Source organism: Penaeus japonicus, unplaced genomic scaffold (assembly GCF_977035675.1).
Source record: "Penaeus japonicus unplaced genomic scaffold, GWHDUDI00000001_assembly GWHDUDI00000015, whole genome shotgun sequence".
In the NCBI taxonomy this organism is placed as follows: Eukaryota; Metazoa; Arthropoda; class Malacostraca; order Decapoda; family Penaeidae; genus Penaeus; species Penaeus japonicus.
Genome location: NW_028234417.1, coordinates 24,332,118 through 24,353,000, shown reverse-complemented (window position 1 = coordinate 24,353,000; position 20,883 = coordinate 24,332,118). Strand labels below are relative to the sequence as shown.

The following is a 20,883-nucleotide window of genomic DNA, read 5'->3' as shown; positions in this document are numbered from 1 at the left end:
TCCTACTACTACTATTACTCCTAATCCTACAACAACAACTACTACTACTACTACTATGACTATTCTTACTACTACTACCTTACTCTACAACTTTATCCCTGCTACTCAACTCTACTGCTGCTATCATTACTACTACTACTCCTAGTACTATTACTGTAGTTACTACTACTCAATTACCTTACTACTATTACTACAATAACAACTTTAATACTACTTACAAGTCGACGACCTTGCAACAATTTAAAAACAATAACGGAAATAACAAAACGACGTATCCTACCACTATCATAACCATTATATCATCATCATTTGATAAATGATATTGCAGGATTTGACTCGATCATGACATCCTGGTTGCCTCATAACAAGAAATTATGTCACCGTCAGCACCCTATATTAACGATGTAATCAGAATCATCATCATAATCATATCATTTTTACCATCATCATAATCAAATCATTTTTACGATCATCATCGAATCATTATTACCATCACCATCATCATTATCATCAGTAAATATTTAACACCATCATCATCACCATCACCCTTATTGCAACGACCATGTGCAGTGATATCCATAATTGTTGAGATACACTTCGTAATTTTCTCTTCCATTTCTTTTATTCATGCAGGTTAATTCCCTTTCCTTGTAGAAGAAGAAAATCTCATAAGGAACTGATCAAGTCAATTAGGACTAATATACTGATTAGCTCTCACGCCGGCCTCTGCATCATTAATTTTCTAAGGGCGAATATTGCAAAGTTGCTAACTCTGAAAAAGGGAAAGAGAGGGGGGTGAGAAAAAAAAATTCTGAGGACAAGGAGAGGGAGAGATTGGAGGAGAGGAGGGAGGGTGAGAAGGGAAAGAGAAAAGAGAGGAGAGAGAGATGGGAGAAGAAGAAAGAGATAGGGAAGAGGGGGGAATGTGAAAGGTAGAGAAATGGGGGAGAAGAGATGGGGAAGAGGGGAAAAAGAAAGAGATGGGGTAAGAGAGGGAGAGAAAGAGATAGGGGAAGAAAAGAGAGAGAGAGAGAGAGAGAGAGAGAGAGAGGGAGGAAGAGAGAGAGAGAGAGAGAGAGAGAGAGAGAGAGAGAGAGAGAGAGAGAGAGAGAGAGAGAGAGAGAGAGAGAGAGAGAGAGAGAGAGAGAGAGAGAGAGAGAGAGAGAGAGAGAGAGAGAGAGAGAGATGGGTAGGAAGGAAGGGAGAGTTAATTAATGGAAAGAAGAGAACCAGAGGAGGGAGAAGGAGGAAATGGGGGAGGAGGGCAGGGAGAGAAGGAAGCAAAGAGGAGGAAGATATATAACGAGAGAGAGAGAAAACACCAACAACTTATAATCTCAGGAAGCAAACCAAACAGGAAAAACAACAGAGGGATGTGTACCACGAAAAAAAAAATAGATACATATATTGGCCCCCAAAAAACTTTATCGATTCCGCCAGAACGGAAGGCGCGGTTGGCTCGAAGGTTCCCAAGAGCGCACAGGAAGACGACTTTCCACCTACACATACAAACATACACAGACGCACACGGATACACATATGGACTCGTATACGGACAAGCACTTGCACTTACTCGCACGCACTCACTCATTCAAACACACACACACTCGCACGCACGCACACACTCGCACGCACGCACGCTCGGGATCCGATCCGTTCTCACGAAACCGTCCTTCTGGAACATTCTTCGGCCATGTGACCTACCCTCATCCCCCCCCAAACACACCCATTTTTTCCAATCTCCTTTTACGACACCCTCCTGCAGGAGAAAAAGAGAAAAAGGGGGGGGGGTAAAAATACAAGTTATTCCAATTCTTTTTTTTCCTAAACTGTAGAGTATCTTTGACTGCATACGAGTTATAATAATGATGGCGTCGCTGGACTCGTGTGCATACTGCCTCCGTCCCTCCCCCGCAAGTCGAGCAAAATGAGTGAGCGAGCGAGTGAGTGAGCGAGGGGGCGAATGAGCGAGAGAAGAAGCGAGGGAGCGAAGCGGAGGGAGTCAACGCCCTTCGCTCTCCTCGCAGTCATCATCACTTTTGGCGGGAACTTGCGTTTGGCGCGCCAGCCACGTGACCCCCCCTTGACCCCCCTCCCTTTGACCCCCCCGCGTAGTAACTCCTGGCCGGGGGAGGGAGGGGGGAGAAGGGGGAGAAACTTAGGGTTGCCAGACACACAAATCAAAATCGCGCATGCTGATTGGTCGGCGGGAGAACTACGCGCGTTCATTGGCTGGAGTCACTACGGGATATTTCAGGGCTGTCAACCTCAAAGGGGATGCGTGGGTTGTTTTTTGAAGTTTCTTTATGTTTCAGGAGTTTGCTGATGTTGATTTTCATTTTTCATATAAACTATATCTATATTGTAGGATTTTTGTAAGAACAAAAATGAAAATGATATAACTTTATCGTGATAGTGTACCAAAACAGAAGCTCTGTTGGCAACGCCCGCCAGAATGTATTGAATTCTTGCGTGTGACGTCAGAGGAGACGCAGAACACCCACGAATCCAGACGTAAATATTACGCTCACGAAGAGGAAGAAAGTAGTAACATGTCTGCGTCACTTTTTCACCTTACTGATCGAATCTATCGCATTTTTAATCTCACATAGGAAGAATATACACCGGTATATTCTATTTCATAAGAAAAAACCGATCCACCAAGCCCACAGAAAGAAAAACTGGAATAAATCCGAGGATGATAGTGGCGTAGGAATACCTTGTATAAGAGCCAAGTAGACATAGATATTCATCAGTTACACTCTTGCGCTCGTGGCGAGTGGACTCATTCGTCGTCGTCCTCGGGGTCTGGAAACCACCCACCCAAGGAGACTTTAAAGATCTAGGAAAAGTGCTAAGGAAAAAGTAATCGACACGAACACAACTCCAACTAAGTTCAAGTGAAACCAGAAGGACTTCCGACAGTTTTTTAGTTCAGAGAAAATTATTTACAAAAGCAAAATTCAAGTGATAAAAAGGATACCAAGGAATTAACTTCTCCCAAAATTTCCTCCAAAATCTCGAGTGAATGAGTAATCCGGATAATGTTGGACGTTATTGTTTCTCCAAAGATCTCTCACATTGCAAGCATGGCGCCTCAGTCTAGCAGTGTAGCACCGCCCGTGTTTTGCAGCGACGAAAAAGCCACGGCGACGTCTTGCAAAATGTGTTCAAAGTGCGGCCCCATTGCATCTGCCACTAAGCCTGCAACATCCAATGCCACAGCCAATGCTTCGTCGAGAGTCACAGTCCCTTTGACGACGAGAGGTAATTTCCACGTTGCTTCTGTTGGAATCAGTGTTGTTATGTTGGTGGTCCTGCCTTCCCCTTCTTAAGTCATCTCAAGAAGGTGGAAGTTACAGATGTCTAGGATGTATAGTATTGAAGGGCTCCAACCCTCGGTGTTATAGACATGCACGTCATTTCAAGGAAGTAAGTACAATCTATGTATAGAATTACGCGGCGGTATAACTCTGTATGAATGATGGGTATTTCGCTTGTGATTCTATCTATCTTGCCAACAGTGTTCTTGGGCTTGTTTGTAACTGGGGAAAACAAAACAAAACAAAACCATGCGTATTTGTTGGCTCATTGTTTGATCAGGCCTGGAAAGATTTGCATAACATCAGGTATATACTTTTATGTAAACAACCCACGTGGGGAAGGGGGGTTGGCGAGGGGGGTAGAAACAGGGGTTATTTACCTCTGCAATGAAGGGTGCAGCGACATTAGCGCCCCGCCACCCCTCTCTCTCTCTCTCCAATATTTAGTTTGTCTTCAACTCAATTATAGTTCTTATAAAGGAGAGTTTGTTTACGAGAGAGATATAGTACGAAAGAAATAGTGTTTATGCCTTTGACTCTGGTGTAGAAGCGAGTAGAAATCATTATTGCAGTGTGCAATTAAATTTTAGATTGGATGGAGTTTGTCGAAAGCGAATTTAGGGTAAGACAAGGTTAGTTGACATTGAACGGCCACCTTTCGAAGGAAATGGGGACGAAATTGTGAAATAGGATCATTAGCTGTTAAATAGTGCTTGGGTGTTGTTTGTCATATTCGCAGTTACTGGTGTAATAATTAGCATCGAGCCAACTTTAAATTTGATTATTTATGTACCCATAGGCCTAATTTTTTCAGCGTAGGTGGGGAAGATACTTATAATTTCAGGGAATTCCGTAATCACTTGTTAGTTGTTGTTGACTCTTATGTCGAGTGTATATAAATTTTACGAGTTTTACTCATGAGTTGTTTCGTTGGTGAGATAATGATGGCCTTTAACTGATTGTAGTTTGTTTGCAGTATTGGTTATTTGTTTCTAAAACATGCTGCTATTGTTTTGTTGTTTGCACGCCTTCGGTTCTTGCTTGTGATTTTGAAGATGAATAAGCTGGAGTCTTGTTGATTTGGTTTTCTTTCTAGAAATATTCAAAATGGCCTTGGTTATATGAGGTGTTTTGTCAACACATGTTCTGGCTTTTTTTTGGTCTTGTCCTTTTCGACCTTATATAACCATGTTGTTAGATATGGTCAGCTAACAAGCAAGAGAAGTCGTTAATTCGTAATCTATGGTTTTCGAAACCAAATTTAACTTCTAACAACCCAGGCGGACAGAGTCTGTGGGATCTGCGCAGTTGCTTTCGGAATCGACCCTCATTTTTCCCCTCTCTCGTGCCTCTCATTCATGTCGCTTATGGCAAGATGACGACGCTGTGGTACCGTAACTTCTCTAAATGGAAGGGAGGAATGGTTGCCATCTTAAGGGTGGTGGTGGGGGGGGGCGAGGATGGAAGGAGGGAGGGAGGGTGTTTCCTACGCACCCTTTTCTCGTAAGGTGATGGGATGTCGCAGTGACTCTGGCCTGATTTTTTCGGTTGGTTTCGCCTTTTATGGAGGAATGTATAGTTTGCCTCTAGGAGTGTTTGTTTTTGTTTTTAAAGGTCTGCCCCCCCCCCTCCCGTCTCTCTACGAGGGGGCTGCCTGACCTACTATGGGCGTCGGGACCTCGGGTCAGGTTGGCGCGCGACCGTGTTTGTGTGTTGTGTCTGTTCACGGTTAAAGGTATTCCTGGGCGAGGTCTGCTGGTGCTTTGGGAGGGCGGATGTCTTCGTCAGCGTTGGTGGAAGCTCTCGGAGACGTGGTGCAGACGAGGTCATGTTGCTTGACCCCTTTCTTTTGTTTGTTTTCGTTTCGGTTTGCTCACCTCGAGGGTCCGTACCTACCTCACCCCCGCCCCACCCCCCTTGACTTCTTGAACCCTCTGCTCGCCCTCCCTCCTCCGCGCTTTCGTGTTTGGCAAAGATTCCTCGTCGTTCTGTTGGTCAGTCGGAATGGCTGTCTTGCCATAGGCCGAGTGGTCATGCAGACTGCGATGGCCAGGCGTCGTGGTGACCTCAGACGGCGCGCCGGAAGTAGGTCAGAGGGTCTGTTGTTTTTGTTTTGATCTTGCTCTTTTCTTGCGTTTCTATTTTTTCGTTTGTTTGTTTACCTTGCCCAGTGACCCACAATGCACGTGGCAAGTGGCGATGATGCGCAGAGGACTTGAATGTGGCAACTTCCTGTCTGTTGTGGCGACGGAAGCGCGGCTGTGAGCTGTTAGTTCCTGATTTTTTTTTAGATACCGTTTTATCGCAAGGAAGTTTGGTATTTTTCTTTCATTCTTGATGTCCATCTGGTAGAGATCTGAGTGTTATCTGTTTAGAAGATTCCATTTTGTCATGGCCTTATTTTGCGCAGCAGTTTCCAAAGAAGCTTAAATGTAATTTTTGGTGTTTTGGCAGTACGCTTATCTCGCAGTATGTATATCTGACCCTGTTTTTTTTTCTCTCTTCCTCTTCCACCCACTTCGGGCGGCCTCTGCAGGGAATGGGCGGCCCGTAGAAGAGACTTACCGAGTAGGGCCAGTTCTCGGCAAGGGCGGCTTCGGAACAGTCTACTCCGGCTGGAGAGTGCGGGACGGAGCCCCCGTCGCCATCAAACAAGTTGCCAAAGCCAAAATCACAGCATGGGAAATGGTGAGTCCACTTTATTGTTCTTATTGTTATTGTTACCATTGCCACTATTACTGTTATTAGTATTAGTATTAGTATTACTGTGAATTTCTTTTATTCATGTGTTTTGTAATTTTATGTGACGGGTTTCCGGTAAGTGTGTTTTGATTCGATTACGTGGCCAAGTTAGTGTATGTATGTTTGTCGTGGTGTGGGTATGGAGTGTTTGTTTATCCCTGAGTGCGTGGAGAGGGTTGTATGTATCGTCTGCGTTGTTCGGTTTGTTGTGGCAGCGAGAGAGAGAGAGAGAGAGAGGCCGAGGGGAACTGTTTCACATCTGTTTGCTATTGTGTGCGCACCTCTCTCTCTCTCTCTCTCTCTCTCTCTCTCTCTCTCTCTCTCTCTCTCTCTCTCTCTCTCTCTCTCTCTCTCTCTCTTTCTCTCAATTATCATCATTCTTGTATTGTAGACATTTGAAAAAAAAGAGGATGTGCAAAACTACCTAGAGTCATTTCCCCTCACCACCCCCTTCCCCCTTCTCTCTCTCCCCTTTCCCCTCTCCCCCTTCTCTCTCCCCTCGCTTGAAGCACCATCTTCATTGCCCTTCTAGCATCTTCATCTCAACACTTTGCATCCCCACAAAAGTAGGCCAGGTAAAAGAGGGGGGAAGGGGGGGGGAGGGAAGTAGGCTTCCCCTCTCGTCTCCTCGCATTCGATTGAGAGGGGTGGGTGGGTGAGTGTGAGAAGAGGGGAGCAGGGTGTGTGTGTGTGTAGAGGGGGGGGGGGAGCTGGTGCATACGAAGGCTCTAATGCGTAGCTCTCCAAGAGGGGGTTACGGGTATGGGGAGGGGGAGAGGGGGGGATTGGATTTTTTTTTTCTTGAGAGAGAGGAGAGAAGAGGGATCGGGGAGGCGAGAGGGTGGAGGGAGGGGGGGCTGTATACGGAAGTTCTCATTCTCTTTTCTTTTCTTTCTTTATTATTATTTTTTAATATTGTTATTATTCGTTTTAATCACATCGTCTTCGTCCCTTCTCTCACCTCTCGTCCTTCCGTTTTTTTTTATTCCTTATACTTTCTACTCCACATATTCCCCTCTTATTCCGAATTATTCCCCTCCCTCCCAACGAAGCACAGAGGAGAGAGAGGAAGAAAGGTTAAAGTAGAGGCAGAAATAGAAGGAAGAGCGAGAGAGAGAGAGAGAGAGAGAGAGAGAGAGAAGGGGCGGGGTCCCACGGCCGTGGCTAGGGTCTTGTCCCGATCGATACTCCCCGACGTGTCTGTCTCTGAGGGGAGAGTGAGGGGAGGGGAGGGGGGGAAGAGGGGAGCATATAGGCGCGTGGGTGGGGAGGAGAAGATGAAGGAAGAAGAGGAGAAGGAGCAAGGAGAAACTCTCTTTCTTCCTCCTACTTCCCTTCTCTTTCTCTCCCATCCACCCTCCATTCCTTCCTTCTGTATATCTCCCTTTTCCTTCCTGCCTCCCTCCCTCCCTCCCTGTCTCTACCTGCCTCTCTCCCTTCGCTCCCTCTCCCTCCTCTCCCCCCCTCTCCCCCGTCGTGTCGGCAAGCAGACGGTGGGCGGAAGTGGGCACAAGGAGAGGGGGCTCTGAATCCCTGGGACGACTGCAACGGCACATCAACCGGTCGTTTCTCTGCCAAATCATCATCGGATGGACCACGGGAGTTGCAACAGTCGGGGCTGAACGACTAGTAGCAGGAGTAGCAGTGATATTAATGGAAGCGATAGTTATTACTGGTGGCAGGGAGTGGTAGTATTCGCCCTTCTGTTACTACCATTGCTGTTATGGATGGTGGGGAGAGGTATGGTGAGGATTGTGGCGGGGGGGGGGGGAGCATCATATACACTTGAATATGGGCAGCACGTGACAGAAGTCGACTCACGGCAACTTGCACTATTGACTCTCTCCTATCCCCTCCCCCTCCCCCCTCATTCCCTCTGAGGCTGGTCGCGTGAAGGACGCGGCAGGTACGCGAGAGAGAGAGAGAGAGAGAGAGAGAGAGAGAGAGAGAGAGAGAGAGAGAGAGAGAGAGAGAGAGAGAGAGAGAGAGAGAGAGAGAGAGAGAGAGAGAGAGAGACTTTCCGTTCATTTACAGGTGCCCCCCATGCCCCCAATCGTTCTCAGTTAGGGCATGAGGAATGCGCCGGCCTTAGTCGCCCTGCCCCGATTTTTGCGCGGAATTTACACTAGGGAGAAGGGGGGGTGAAGGAGGGTATACTCTGGCAGCTTCTATATTTATCTATCTATTTATCTATCGATTGATCTGTCTGTCTATCGGTCTGTTGCCCATTTCGCCTTCGTCCTTGTATTTGTCCCCCTCCCCCCCACACACACACTTCCCACCCCGCTTCTTCGGCCGCACAGCTTTGGCGGTGGCGAGTTCTGCGCATACCGGCATACCTAACCGTATGCGTCCCTGCAGCGGCATACCAGCCCCCCCCCCTTCTACCCACACCCCATGATTCCCCTCTAAGGACCGTCTATTTCTGTTCCCTTCTCATCTTCTCTCCTCTTCTCTTCTCTCTACCTCTTCTCTTCTTTCTATCTCTCCCCTTCATTTTTACCTACCTCTTCTCTTACCTTTTCTTTCCCTTTCCTCTTCTCTTTTCTCTCCCTATCCACTTGTGTCTCCTCTCCTTCTCTTCGCTTTTCTCTCTCCCTCTCCACACCTGCTGTTAATGAGATCCACGAATGTAGGTACGAGTGGTTGGGGAAGGGGGGGGGATTGGTCGGGTGTCCGAGGTGGTGGGAGGGAGGGGGGTAGGTGAGGTCTCGCCAAAGAGGGTATGAACTCCTTAATTGAGCTTAATCCCCAGGATGTTATTCGATTCCACTGGTCGTCGAGTCTCACCATCCTGTCGGCACCTTCCTCTTTCCTCTTCCTCTTCTATAGTTCCTTTCACCCTCCCCTCCCCCCCCCCTCTCCTTCCCGGCCCGGCCCGTCCCGTCCCGTAGAATCCTGCGTAGGATTTAAATTTCAAATGAAGGAGGTTAGGGAGAGGGAAGGAGATGGGATGTGGGTGGGGGTGGGGGAGGGGGAGGGGGTGACCTGTAGATGCTCATTTCTAAGGCATCTTTCTCTTTTTTTTTCCTTGTTTTTCTTTTCTCTTATTTTTTCCTTTTTTTCTTTTCTCTTTTTTTTCGATCTTATTCTTTCGTTCATTCCAACACCTCCCCCTTGCCACTCCCCTTCCCCCTACCCCTGCCGCTTCCCCTGTGTCTGGCCTTCGTCAACTGCCAAGGTTTCTCTTGTCTGTCCGTCGTAGTAGTAGCAGCGTGATGTGGCGGTCGGCCTGGGTGGTCGTGGGCGTGTGGGCGGGCCGGTGGATTCGGTGTGGATGGAGGTCCGTGGATATGTCTGTAAACGAGAGCGGGTGTGGGTGTGGGTGGCGGATAGGCCTACGCGCGATGTTGCTAAGGGGAGTGAGTGAATGAGCCACCGAGTCTGAAGAGACTTTCGGAAAAGAAAAAAAAAGTGTAGAGGGGGAGATCTTGTTTGGGTGGGGAGAGTTGTTGGGGGGCGGGGGATGGGGGAGGCAGGGGAGCTGAGGTAACGTTGCTAAGGGTTTAGTTGGTTGCTGCGCCCCTCACTCGCCCTAAACCGCACCCTCCTCTTTCTTTCCTCCTTCCCCCTCCTCCTCCTCCTCCTCCTCCCCCCTGTCCTCGCTCCCTTTTCTATCTCTTTGACCGTCTGAAAAAGGGTTGTTCTGTCTGCTCCGTAACCTCTTATTAAGGCCATTGACACGCAAGGCTTCCATTTTTTTCTTATGGGCCACGTCCTCGCCTCTGTTTTGTCTGTCAGTGTCGGCAGCCCTCTTCTTTCTTCTTATTATTCTTTTTCTTCTTCTTTTCCTCCGTCTGTCCCTTCTCCGTCTCTATTTTTAGGCGGGAGAGAAGGCGCACAAGCGTGTCGGGGCCCCGTCTGTTGGTTCCAAACAACGCGCTTCTCTTCAGCTGCTCCTATTTTCCTTCCCGCTCTATTGTCTCTCTTTCATCGACACATAGTTCACGTAGAATTTTGAAAGGTGATAATGACACGAAAAAAATATTGTTTAATCGAAAGCTGATCGTGTTTCCCCATAGGATTAGCCTGACCTAATTTGGCGGGAAAATATTTCACTTTTGGCGGGAAGTGCCGAAGAATCCTTATATTTTTTGGCGGGAAAGCCGGGCAGGTAGGGAGGAGGAGGAGGAGGAGGAGAAGGAACGACGGTCGTAGTACTACTACGTTAGGGGGAGTGGGGGAGGGGACGGGGAGTGTTGTCAGATGATGGGCATGTAATTTCGAGGTAGAAACCTTCCACCTCTCCTTCCTTTTGCATTTGATAGCTATTGTTGTCGTTATTTTCACCTTTGTAAAATTCTGTCGCGGGTGTATTTACTATACATCTTCCCCCCGCCCCTCCTCTCCTCCCGATCGCTCTTGTTTCTATGCGTGTGTCGCGCCGAGGGTACGCGGCGGCGTTCATGCGGGGAGAGCGAGAGAGCGAGAGGGAGGACGCGCGTATGAGCTAGCGTCGGCGTTCATATTCGTACTCTAGAAAGGAACGGTGAGGGGGAGGGGGAGGGGGTGGTTGTAGGGTGGCGGCGGTGGTAGTGGGAGGGAGGAAGGGAGGGGGAACGACCCTACCCGCGTCTGTATGTACGTCAAACACTCTCACGCACACGCGGACGTCGCCGTACACGCACTCACGCACAAACATTTCCTGGCTACGGCCGTCTGTCTCCCTCTCCCTCCCTCCCCCACGGGTGCTGAATGGACTCGCCTAGATCTATGACTCCGGTGTAATGTAATGTGTGTATGTATGTATGCGTGTGTGCTTGTGCGTTCGTGCTTACGTACGTGTATGGGTGTATAACCGAGGAATGTGTGGGTTCCGTGTACTGTAGAACTCATTCATTACTCGTATGATTATTTAACCTGAATTGATGGCGCGTTATTAAGGCTTCTTCGTCTGAGGAGGCGGAGGAAGTGATATGAGAGACGCACAGAGCAGGAGGAGGAGGAGAAGGAGGAGGAGGCTGGTTGATAGGCCTATACGCCGCTACAGAAAAGAATAAGAAGGAGAGGAAGACGGGTAAATAAACAAACAAATAACGTGGGGGAAGGAGAAAAAAAACTTGTGCTTGGATTACGGTGTGTGTGTGTGTGGAAGGGGAGGGGAGGGGGGGGGGAGGAGCTAGGCGGTGTTCACTCACGTAGTACGCTCACACTCTGAGTACGCCCATACGCGTGGGTGTGTAGGGAGTAGGGTGTAGGGGGGGGGAGCGAGCGGGAGGTGTGCTTGAGTTTTCACGCCTGTGAGTTTATGAGATTAGAAAGATAACAAATCGCTGATAAGAGGAAGGTAGATGGGAATGGAAGGTTCAAAAGGGAGGGAGTGGGAGTGGGGGTGTTAGAAGTTAAGAATGGAACCCTGGATGTGACGTCATCGTTTTTTTTTCTCTTTTTCTTGTACATACATACATAATATTATTATTTTTTTTTCACTAATGTTCTCTCTGCCATTCCCCTTCCCTTCTCTTCTCTCCTCATCTTTCCTCTCTTCTCTTCTCCTCTCTTCTCTTCTCCTCTCCTGTTCCCTACCAAACCCCCACGGAGAATGAAAACAGATTGGGGGGGGGGGAGGAGAGAAGCGGCAGGGGGTTGGGAGTGGGTGGTGGGTGGGGGTGAGGTGTGTGTATTGTCTTACCCGCGAAATCTTAGAGTAGGGTAGGGGGGGAGGGGTGAGAGGGAGGGGGAGGGACTGAGGAGAGAAAAGCGGCATGAATGGGGTAGAGGGGGGGGGTGTAGGGGTAGCTGGGACGGGGGTTGAGGGAATGGGGAGGTGCGTGTGTAGGTTCGTTGTTCATTCAAGTTCGTGCTTAGCATTAGGCCTAGTAATAGTATTTGTAAATGGCGGCGGAGCTCATGGCGTGAGAGTGGCCAGGAGAGCGCTTTAATTCCCTCGTCTGTCTGTCTGTCTGACCGTGTGTCTGTCTATCTTCATCTTGGGTATTTTAGCCTTGCTTCTTTCTCTTCCTTTGGGTTTCTTCTATGTCTTAACACTCACGCACGCACGCGGACACACACACACACACACACACACACACACACACACACACACACACACACACACACACACACACACACACACACACACACACACACACACACACACACAGAAAGAGAGAGAGGGGGTCTTGTTATCGAAGGCCTAAAGGGGGCGTGGCTATAGGTTTTGTAGGCCTAAGTGGTGAGAGATAGTTATCAACCGATAAGGAAGGTAGAACTTGCTTTACAAAAAACGGAGAAAAAGTGATGACGCAATTTTCGAGGTATTTTCCGCGTCAGCAAACTCCCGCGACGGTCATTGGTTCTGCTGCTGCGTCTCCGCTTCTACCACAACCTCCGCCTCCAAGAACTACTACTACGACGACTACTACTGCTGCTACTACTACTACTACTACTACTACTACTACTACTACTACTACTACTACTACTACTACTACTACTACTACTACTATTACTACTACTCCTCCTACTACTACTACCAACACCACCACCACCACTACCACTATTACTACTACTACTTCTACTACTACTACTACAACAACAGTACTGTTACTCTCTCTGTCTCTGCTATTCTCCCCCCGCCGTCTCTACTGCTGCTCTTACTATAGAAAACAAAGAAACGATTCTGCCCGCATACGGGTCACGTGGGGAACCGCCCATAGCCCCGAGAGTACCCCGAAATCTAGTCATCGTGTGCCCATTCTTGAGGCCGTACCCAGAGGCCGGCTCCTCCCTCTCCCTCCCTACGCGGACCCACACTCACTCACTTTACTCATTCACTCATGTATTTAGTGGTCCGGACCCTTATTTCCGGTCTTACTCACGTGAATGCACAAGCACACACTCACGTGTTGTACACATAAACTCACTCTGTTTTCACGTAGCAGCCCACGTAGCTGTAGCCTCCGCCTCCTTGTCCCCCTCCCCTCCCCTCCCCCGTTTCTTTCGTCTCGCATACCAACCTGTTACGGAGATGGTGATGAGGAGGAGGGGGTGGAGTGGAAATGGAAGGGAGGGGGGGGGGTATTTGGGGAGTGAGTGACCACTGTTGGATCATGGTCACCTCATCTCTCCTCCATCCTCCGCTTCCTCTCTCTCTTTCTCTTTCTCTTTCTCTTTCTCCTGTTTCTCTCTGTCTTATCCTTGTGTCTCGGTCTCTCTTCCTACGTTTTGGGTTTATCACCCCTTTCGTTCCATCTCCATTCTTCTGAAACATACGGGATGAAGCTGGCTTAGCCTCCCCCCTCCCCCTCCCTCTTCCCTCCCGCCCCCAAATTCTCAACCCGATTCTTCTAGCCTTGTCTGGTATGCGACTCTATACCCCCCCCTCTGTCTACCCCTTTCTCCTCCTCCCTGTGTCCCATCCCTCCCTCCCTCCCTCCCTCCCTCCCTCCCTTCCTCCCTTCTCTTTACTCATCTCTCGTAATGCCCTTTTCTTGGCTCTCTTGTTGCACCATGCACCATTTGTATTGTTCTGGTACTCTGCCCTTATGCTGTGGAATGCTCCATGTATGTGTCTGTTTGTCTGTACATCTGATTTGGGTGACCAGGAGGGGCGGCGGGGCGTTCAGTTGTCCGGCATCTGTTCACTCCTGGTCGTCTGATGGGGAGATAAACAGATGGACAGAGGGCGGCGTTACGTGTGTCCGCAACTGTACATTCGATGTGGATGGATGGAGCTTTAAACACGTGTTGCTTACAGATAGGTGGATCGGTAGGAGATGAAGTTCATTTAAGAGGAGGAGGAGGAGAAGGAGGATGAAGAGGAGGAGCAGGAGGAGAAGAAGGAGGAGGAAGAGGAGGAGAAGAAGAAGGAGAAGGAGGAGAAGGAGAAGGAGAAGGAGAAGAAGGAGGAGGAGGAGGAAGATGAAAGCAGAGAGAGGGAAGAGAGGTAGCGAGGCATGCCCGTGTACGCTTTCGCATCGCAGAGACAGACACACACGAGTGACGGACGGCAAAGGAGCGTGAGAGGCGACGCGCGGGAATTAATAATGCGGTGGCGGAGGCCTATGGGCGTCAATAGGCTTAGGGTGGAACAGGTGCGTTCGTGTGTGTGTGTGTGTGTGTGTATGTGTGTGTGTGTGTGTGTGTGTGTGTGTGTGTTTGGAGGAGGGGGGTGGTCTAGGGGTAAAGGGGGATTGGTGGAAGATTGGGCATGGCTGCGTCATCATGATTGAGACAGGGGGTTGTGGAGGGGGAGGGGGGCTAGGGGCATCTCGGGTACTTTCAGAAGGTGGGGTAGTGTGTGTGTGAGGGGAGGGGGGGAGGTTCTGTCAGTACGTTGGGGGTCACACTTCAAGGACGGGGTGTTTGTTTGTGCGTGTTTGTCTCAGTGGGTTTAGTGTTGTTGTTTTGGATTAGAAGGGTGACTTTGCGTCTTCTTTGCCGTCACCTCGTCTTCGCGTCCTCGTGGGTGGTGTTATGGTGTAATAATATCATCATCAACGTCATCACATCGTCATCATCATCATCGTCATCGTCATCTTGCCGATCCTCAGTCATGAGAAAGGCTATCTTGACTTTCATCCATCCACCCTTCATCCATCCACCCTTCCACCCTTCCATCCACATGAAGGACAGGCCGAGCAGTGTGGTCAATGGCCGCCAGTGCCTAGGAATGCTGATACACCCCCCTCCCCCCTCCCCCCCTCCGTTCCTCCGGCCTTACCCATGGGTGACTTTTGTTTCTTTCAGTGTGCGTTTTGGATGAGTTTGAGATGGAAAGGGAGGGTGAATTCAATGGTGTTTTTTTTTCTTCCTTCCTTCCTTCCTTCGTTCTTTCGTTCTTTCTTCGTCTTTTTTTTTTTCTTCTTTTTCGTTTTCTTTTTCTTTTCTGGAGACACGGCTCGAGTCTCGTGGGAGGTTTAGGTTTAGCTTTGGTGACGATGGTGGCGTGGAGGAGGGGAGGGGAGGGGGGGGGGGCTTGGAGTGTGGGGGTAGCAGAAGCAGTCAAGCACGACACACGGTAGCCGCAGTCACCGCAGAGTCGCCCCGTCCTCCTCCTCCTCCTCCTTTTCTTCTTCTTCCTTCTTCCTCTTTTTATGCCTTCTTCCTCCTCCTTTTTCTTCTTCTTCTTCTTCTTCTTCTTCTTCTTCTTCTTTTTCCTCCATGAATTAAATGGCATTATTCTTCGCTTTTATTATTTTTGTTCGTTGCCTCCTTTTATCCCTCCCTTCCTCCTCCCTCTCTCTGCTCTCCCTCTAACGTCATGCTCGAGCCACTGGTTCTCCTCACCGCCTGGTACCATGCCTGAGGGGGCGGGGAGGGGGGGGGGGGCTGACGCGATGGCCAGATACAAGTGTGAGAGTTTGTTTGTGTGTTTGTATATTTATATGAAACACACGAGAGAGAGAGAGAGAGAGAGAGAGAGAGAGAGAGAGAGAGAGAGAGAGAGAGAGAGAGAGAGAGAGAGGGAGGGAGGGAGGGAGAGGGAGAGAGGGAGAGGCGTAGTGATGAGATGGAGGAAAAGAGAGAGAGATAGGGAGAGAGAGAGGGGGGAGGGGGGCAAGGCCTTGTCAGGAATGCGGTCCAGGATCAGTGGCCGACACCGCTACGCAGAGGGGTCGGGGCACATAGCTTAAATAGCGTCGTTGGATGTTCATATTCATAAATAGCTTCATGAATGGCCTCTGGCTTCTGTCTTGTAATGCACACGGCCATCGTGTGAACGTGCGTGTATGTAGTGAGACTAGCGTGTGATTTCCCGAAGCTCAACGTTCCCTTTGTTTCTCCTGCAGGTCGGGGGTCGACGTGCCCCGAGAGAGGTGGCTCTGCTGCTCCGTGTGACTCACGTGGCCAACGTGGTCAAGCTGCTGGACTGGATCGAGCGAGACGACTCCTTCCTGCTGGTGTTCGAGCGGCCCGAGCCTTGCAAGGACCTCTTCGACTACATCACGGAGCGCAAGGTCATCCCGGAGGCGGAGGCGCGCTCGCTCTTCAAGCAGGTGAGGAGAGCGCAGGGGAGCCGCGTGCGTGCGTGCGTGCGTCTGCGTGCCTCGGCATATGCTTGCCGCCGTGTGCGAGGGGAACGGGTGTGTGTGTGTGTGTGTGTGTGTGTGTGTGTGTGTGTGTGTGTGTGTGTGTGTGTGTGTGTGTGTGTGTGTGTTCGTGCGTGCGTGCGTGCATGTGTGCGCGCATATTTATACCTGATTTCCGCTTATACTCGTGATTTTTAAAATGATATAAGTGAACGTAGCGCCGTACTTGCCCGAAGACTAACCCCCCCCCCCCTCCTCCCTCTCCCAGGTGGTGGACATCGTCCGCGACTGCCACGCCGCCGGGGTCATCCACCGGGACATCAAGGACGAGAACCTGCTGGTGACGTACGACTCGAAGGGGCGGCCGGTGCTCAAGCTGATCGACTTCGGCTCCGGCGCGCTGCTCTCCGACAAGACGTACACGGACTTCGACGGCACGCGCGTGTACTCGCCCCCCGAGTGGATCCGCTACAACCAGTACGAGGGCGTCCCGGCCACGGTGTGGTCGCTGGGCATCCTGCTCTACGACCTGGTGTGCGGCGACATCCCCTTCGAGCACGACGAGCAGATCGTGGCGGCGCGCGTGCACTTCCGCTCGGCGGTCAGTGAGGAGTGCCAGTACCTGGTGCGCTGGTGCCTGCGGGTGCGGCCCACGGAGCGGCCGTCTCTGGACAGCATCCTGCAGCATCCGTGGCTGTCGCCCCCGCCGCCGCCGCGGATCCGCCACCCCGACCAGGCGTCGCTCGACAAGTGCTCCACGTCGTCCCAGGAGTCGCTTTGATGGCGGCCCCCGCTAGTGGTGCTCTAACCCGCACCTGCGCTCTCTCCCCTACCCCCGCCCCCGCCCCCGCCCCCGCCCCCCGACGTGTCCTGACGGCGCCCCGCCTGACCCCCTCGCCTGGGCGTGACGCGGGCGACGGCGAGGGCGAGGCGGGGCGGCGGCGGCCAGTGGTGGCCAGTGGCCCTCGTCGCCGTCGAGGGCGAGGGCCTCCTCCCGCATACCAAAGTGTGGGCTTGAGAAGCCCGCGTCTCATCCTGGGGATGTAAAATGTAGGCGGCGCCGCTGTACAGTCACCTGCCGCCCAAGGAGGTGTGTTGTTCCGGCCGGCGGTACTCAGGATCTCCGGCCGTACGTGTGGTGCGGCCCGGCCCGGCCCGCCCTGGGCCGCATCATTATTTATTGCCTGCAACCTCGCCAGGGGGCCTCCCCCTGCCCCTGACTCACCCGCTGTTGGCTCGCCCGCCCAGCACCCCGCCGCGGCGTGGGCGTGCGGGCGGGGCGACAGGAGCTGCAGCGTGGTGGTGGCTGCAGTGTGGGCGGGCGCCGCTCGCGCCCACGCGCCACCACGACCTCACTCTCGCAATGCCAAACAATGCAGTCTCGGCTTTCTTCTCACGAATGAGCTTCAGGCTTGGAAACCAAAGGTTATTATGTTACAAGTCCAGACTTTCCCTGTAAAAAATGTAAAGGACTTAATTTATTTTGGTGCTTGAACTATCCATATGAGCTTGTACATATTGTAAAAAGTTCTCTCCCCGTGTACAGATTTGATCATAAGCCATTGCTCAAGTGTGTAAGTTCTGTATGATATCAAAAAGTCAAGTTTAATGATGTGGAAAAACGTAAATGTTTGTAGTACTATTTGCTTGGACCCCGCCCCTCCGCGTGTCCGCTCCCTCACGAAACAGCATATCCCAAAGATTGTCATAACAGTTTCCGTCGGCCCTGGAAATGTCTCCCCTTGACCCCGCTTGCCACTGTCACGGCCGCAAAGAAAACGAAGTGTTGCCATTTCCTGACCCCCCGAAAAAAAAAATCATAAAAAAAAGAAAAAAAAAATCTCCCCTCCATTTGCCATCCAATCATCGTCAAAACATTGGTGTATAAAATAATCGCACATTAAATCATGAAATAAAAAAAGATATATATATATATATATATGCATATATAGTTTGAACAAACACTTTTGTTCGGACTGACTCCATGTTTGTCATTCATAAACTTCCTAAATCCGACTTAGTTTGTACGCTACGTTATTTATCCTTTTATTTATTTATTCAACATATATTTTCTTGTGCAAGTTGTGTGCAGTGACAGCGGGTCTTGAGCGGAACCAGGAATTTGCCGATTCTTAGTGAAAACTTTCTTATTTTAAAGTTTTTTTTTTTCCTAATAATTTGTTCTCTTCAAATGCATAGATGACCTATTTCGACTTTAAAAAAAGAATATCGTTAATTCTATATTGGATGACACTTATTGGCATTATTATTATTATTGCTATTAATTTGTCTTTGTTATATTGGCACTTCTATATTTTTCCTTCTCGACGTTCAAAGTTCAGTGAACAAAGCGCAGATTATTCGACAGTTGTTTCCTCTGTGTTAGTATGTATACGTGACGTCATCACTCGCGTCATTCATCCGCCTGGAAATTAGAAAAACGGCGGCCAGGTGTGAGCTGGGTGTGCCAAGATGGCCGCCCCTCTGCCTCCGTTCGTTTCTTTCTTTCTTTCTTTCTTTCTTTCTTTTCCTCTCATCCTTGCATCTCCTGTTGCAGTTGTATTCTTGTAGGTGGATTTCAGAGCAGTGACAGATTTTTTTAAAATGAAAGAAACTAAATTGATTTATATATGTATGTTTTTTCCTCTTTGCTTTTTTTTTTTCTTTCTTTTTTTATGGTCGTGTGTTGTAGAGTGTAAACTTGTTTGTAGTTGAGTGCGTTCATGTGTAACATTGAAAAGCTATTTGCATATATTATGTTTTTCCCTTCGGGTAATTATTGTATATTTTTTTACTCTCTCACTTTTATAGATGTATGTTTTTGTGTACTTTTTTAAATATTTAATTTTTGTTACGAATATTTCGATGTCAAGTTTTGATGGCCTAAGATTCTCTCCCTACCCCCGTTCACTTCTCCCCCCCCCCTTCGATTCTTTTTGATTGATCTGTTATGGAATGCAACAGTAAAATAACTTTTTTTTTTATTCATTCTAGATTATAAAAAAGAGGTTCAGGTAAAAACTCGAAGATCGTATTAAGTTTTTCCTCTGAAAGCTTCCCTCGCTTTTTAAGTGCTCTAAAATAAAATATTTATTTATTATTTTTTTTTATATATGATTTTGATTTATATTGTCAGATAGAGGGAGTATATATATATATATATATATATATATATATATATATATATATATATATATATGCATATGTATATATATTTATAAATTTGTTTATTTTTGTAGTATCTATGTCCGTCTCCCCCCCCTCCCCCCCTCACCTTTCTTTTCTAGTACAGTGAACTTTTTAGACGACAAAGTAAGGGCTTTTTGCAATAAGGATTTTTTGTTGTCATTGTGTCAAGAAAGACATACTGTTTTTTATTTTAAAAATCTTTTTTTTTTCTATATATAATTTTTGTACAGCTTTTCTTGATGGTATTAAACCCACCCAGTAAAAAAAAAAAAAAGAAAAAAAAAAGAAAAAAAAAATATTTTTTTCTGAACATATTGTGCTCTGTTGTCATTATTTCCAAAATGAATATATCTATATATGAATATATTTAAAAAGACCGAAAACTTCATGTTGTAAAATTGTGAGAGTTAAAAAAAAAGGTAAAATAAAGAGAGAGAAAAAAAAGGAAAAAGGGAAAAAATGTGGAGAATGATCACTTTGTGTCTTTTTTGTGTTTGTTTACAGACTTTTTTGTAAAAAAATGTAAAAAAAATAATAATTATAAATAACAGACTTGTATAGGTATTGTCACCCTCACAGAGAGAGAGAGAGTGAATGAGAGGGAGATAAAGTGAGTGAAAGTGAGAGAGGATGGATGAGTGAGTGAGTGGCCTCTTTACCCATGTGAATATTCCTTGTATCCAAAAATGTTTTTTGGCCACGAAGAAAAAGAAAATGTTGCTTTGGAAGTAACTTTTTTTTTGTGTAAGAGTCTGTCTAGCTTCGTCGAGTCCCCCAAAAATGAAAAGAAATAAAAAAAAATTATAGTGGACATTTTTACCAATTTTGATTTTAAGAATCTCTCGTTATTAACACGAGGGTGAGACAAAATTTATAAATGTATAATATTCATTTTTTTCCCTTTTTTTATCTAGATTTTTATTTATTTTATTTTTTAATAGAAAACAAAAATTGACTTTCGTGCTTTATTGAGGGACTTTGACGTAGTGAAAGACCGACCCTATTTGAGGTAGCTAACGGTGGCATTCTGGGAAATCATTACCTTTTTTGTGTTGAATGATAAAGACGTATTTTTGTAAATAAATAAATCGAAAAGAGACTTGGAAAATTTCCTGCTTTTCTGTTCTGATCCCTTACCTCCCCCCCCTCCACTACTTCTGAAAAATACGTGGAGGATGAAATAGAGAAGATTTATGAATAATGCTTTTATAGAGATGGTTATACATGGCATTTTGAAGAAAAAAATAGTTTCAGAGACCAGAGAAAAGTAATAAAATCTTTCAAAAATAATGCATTTAAAAAAAAATATATGAAAGTAATGGAGTTCAAAGTTGCTGATAGAAGACTATAAGTGAACCAGTTTTGTTTTACAATTCTTATGATAAGGATAATAATAGTAATTATAAAATATGATCATGCTACTGTTAATAATATTTATAATAATGATAATGATAAGAATAAAGGAATGGAAAAGGGTAAAATTTACATTAAGATGATTTATGATGACTGATTATCAATATCATTAGCATAAATACTACTGCCTGACCAACCAACATCAAAGGGAGGTCCACACGATACCTTCCGATAAACCTTCCACTCACCAACCATACTGCAAGGCTCGAGCATCAGTGTATACATACTACTACTACAATCAATAT

At 47.7% G+C, this 20,883-nt stretch overlaps 1 protein-coding gene across 1 annotated transcript; it reads left to right on the top strand.

Annotated features, from left to right (window-relative positions):
• Positions 1–2,754: 2,754 nt before the first annotated feature.
• LOC122255179 (serine/threonine-protein kinase pim-1) lies at positions 2,755–17,890 on the top strand. The gene is made up of 4 exons (XM_043019091.2): positions 2,755–3,267; positions 5,860–6,011; positions 15,797–16,003; positions 16,305–17,890. Exons 1-4 carry the CDS (start codon positions 3,045–3,047, stop codon positions 16,815–16,817), a joined length of 1,095 nt encoding a protein of 364 aa, XP_042875025.1. The 5' UTR covers positions 2,755–3,044; the 3' UTR covers positions 16,818–17,890.
• The last annotated feature ends 2,993 nt before the right edge of the window (positions 17,891–20,883 follow it).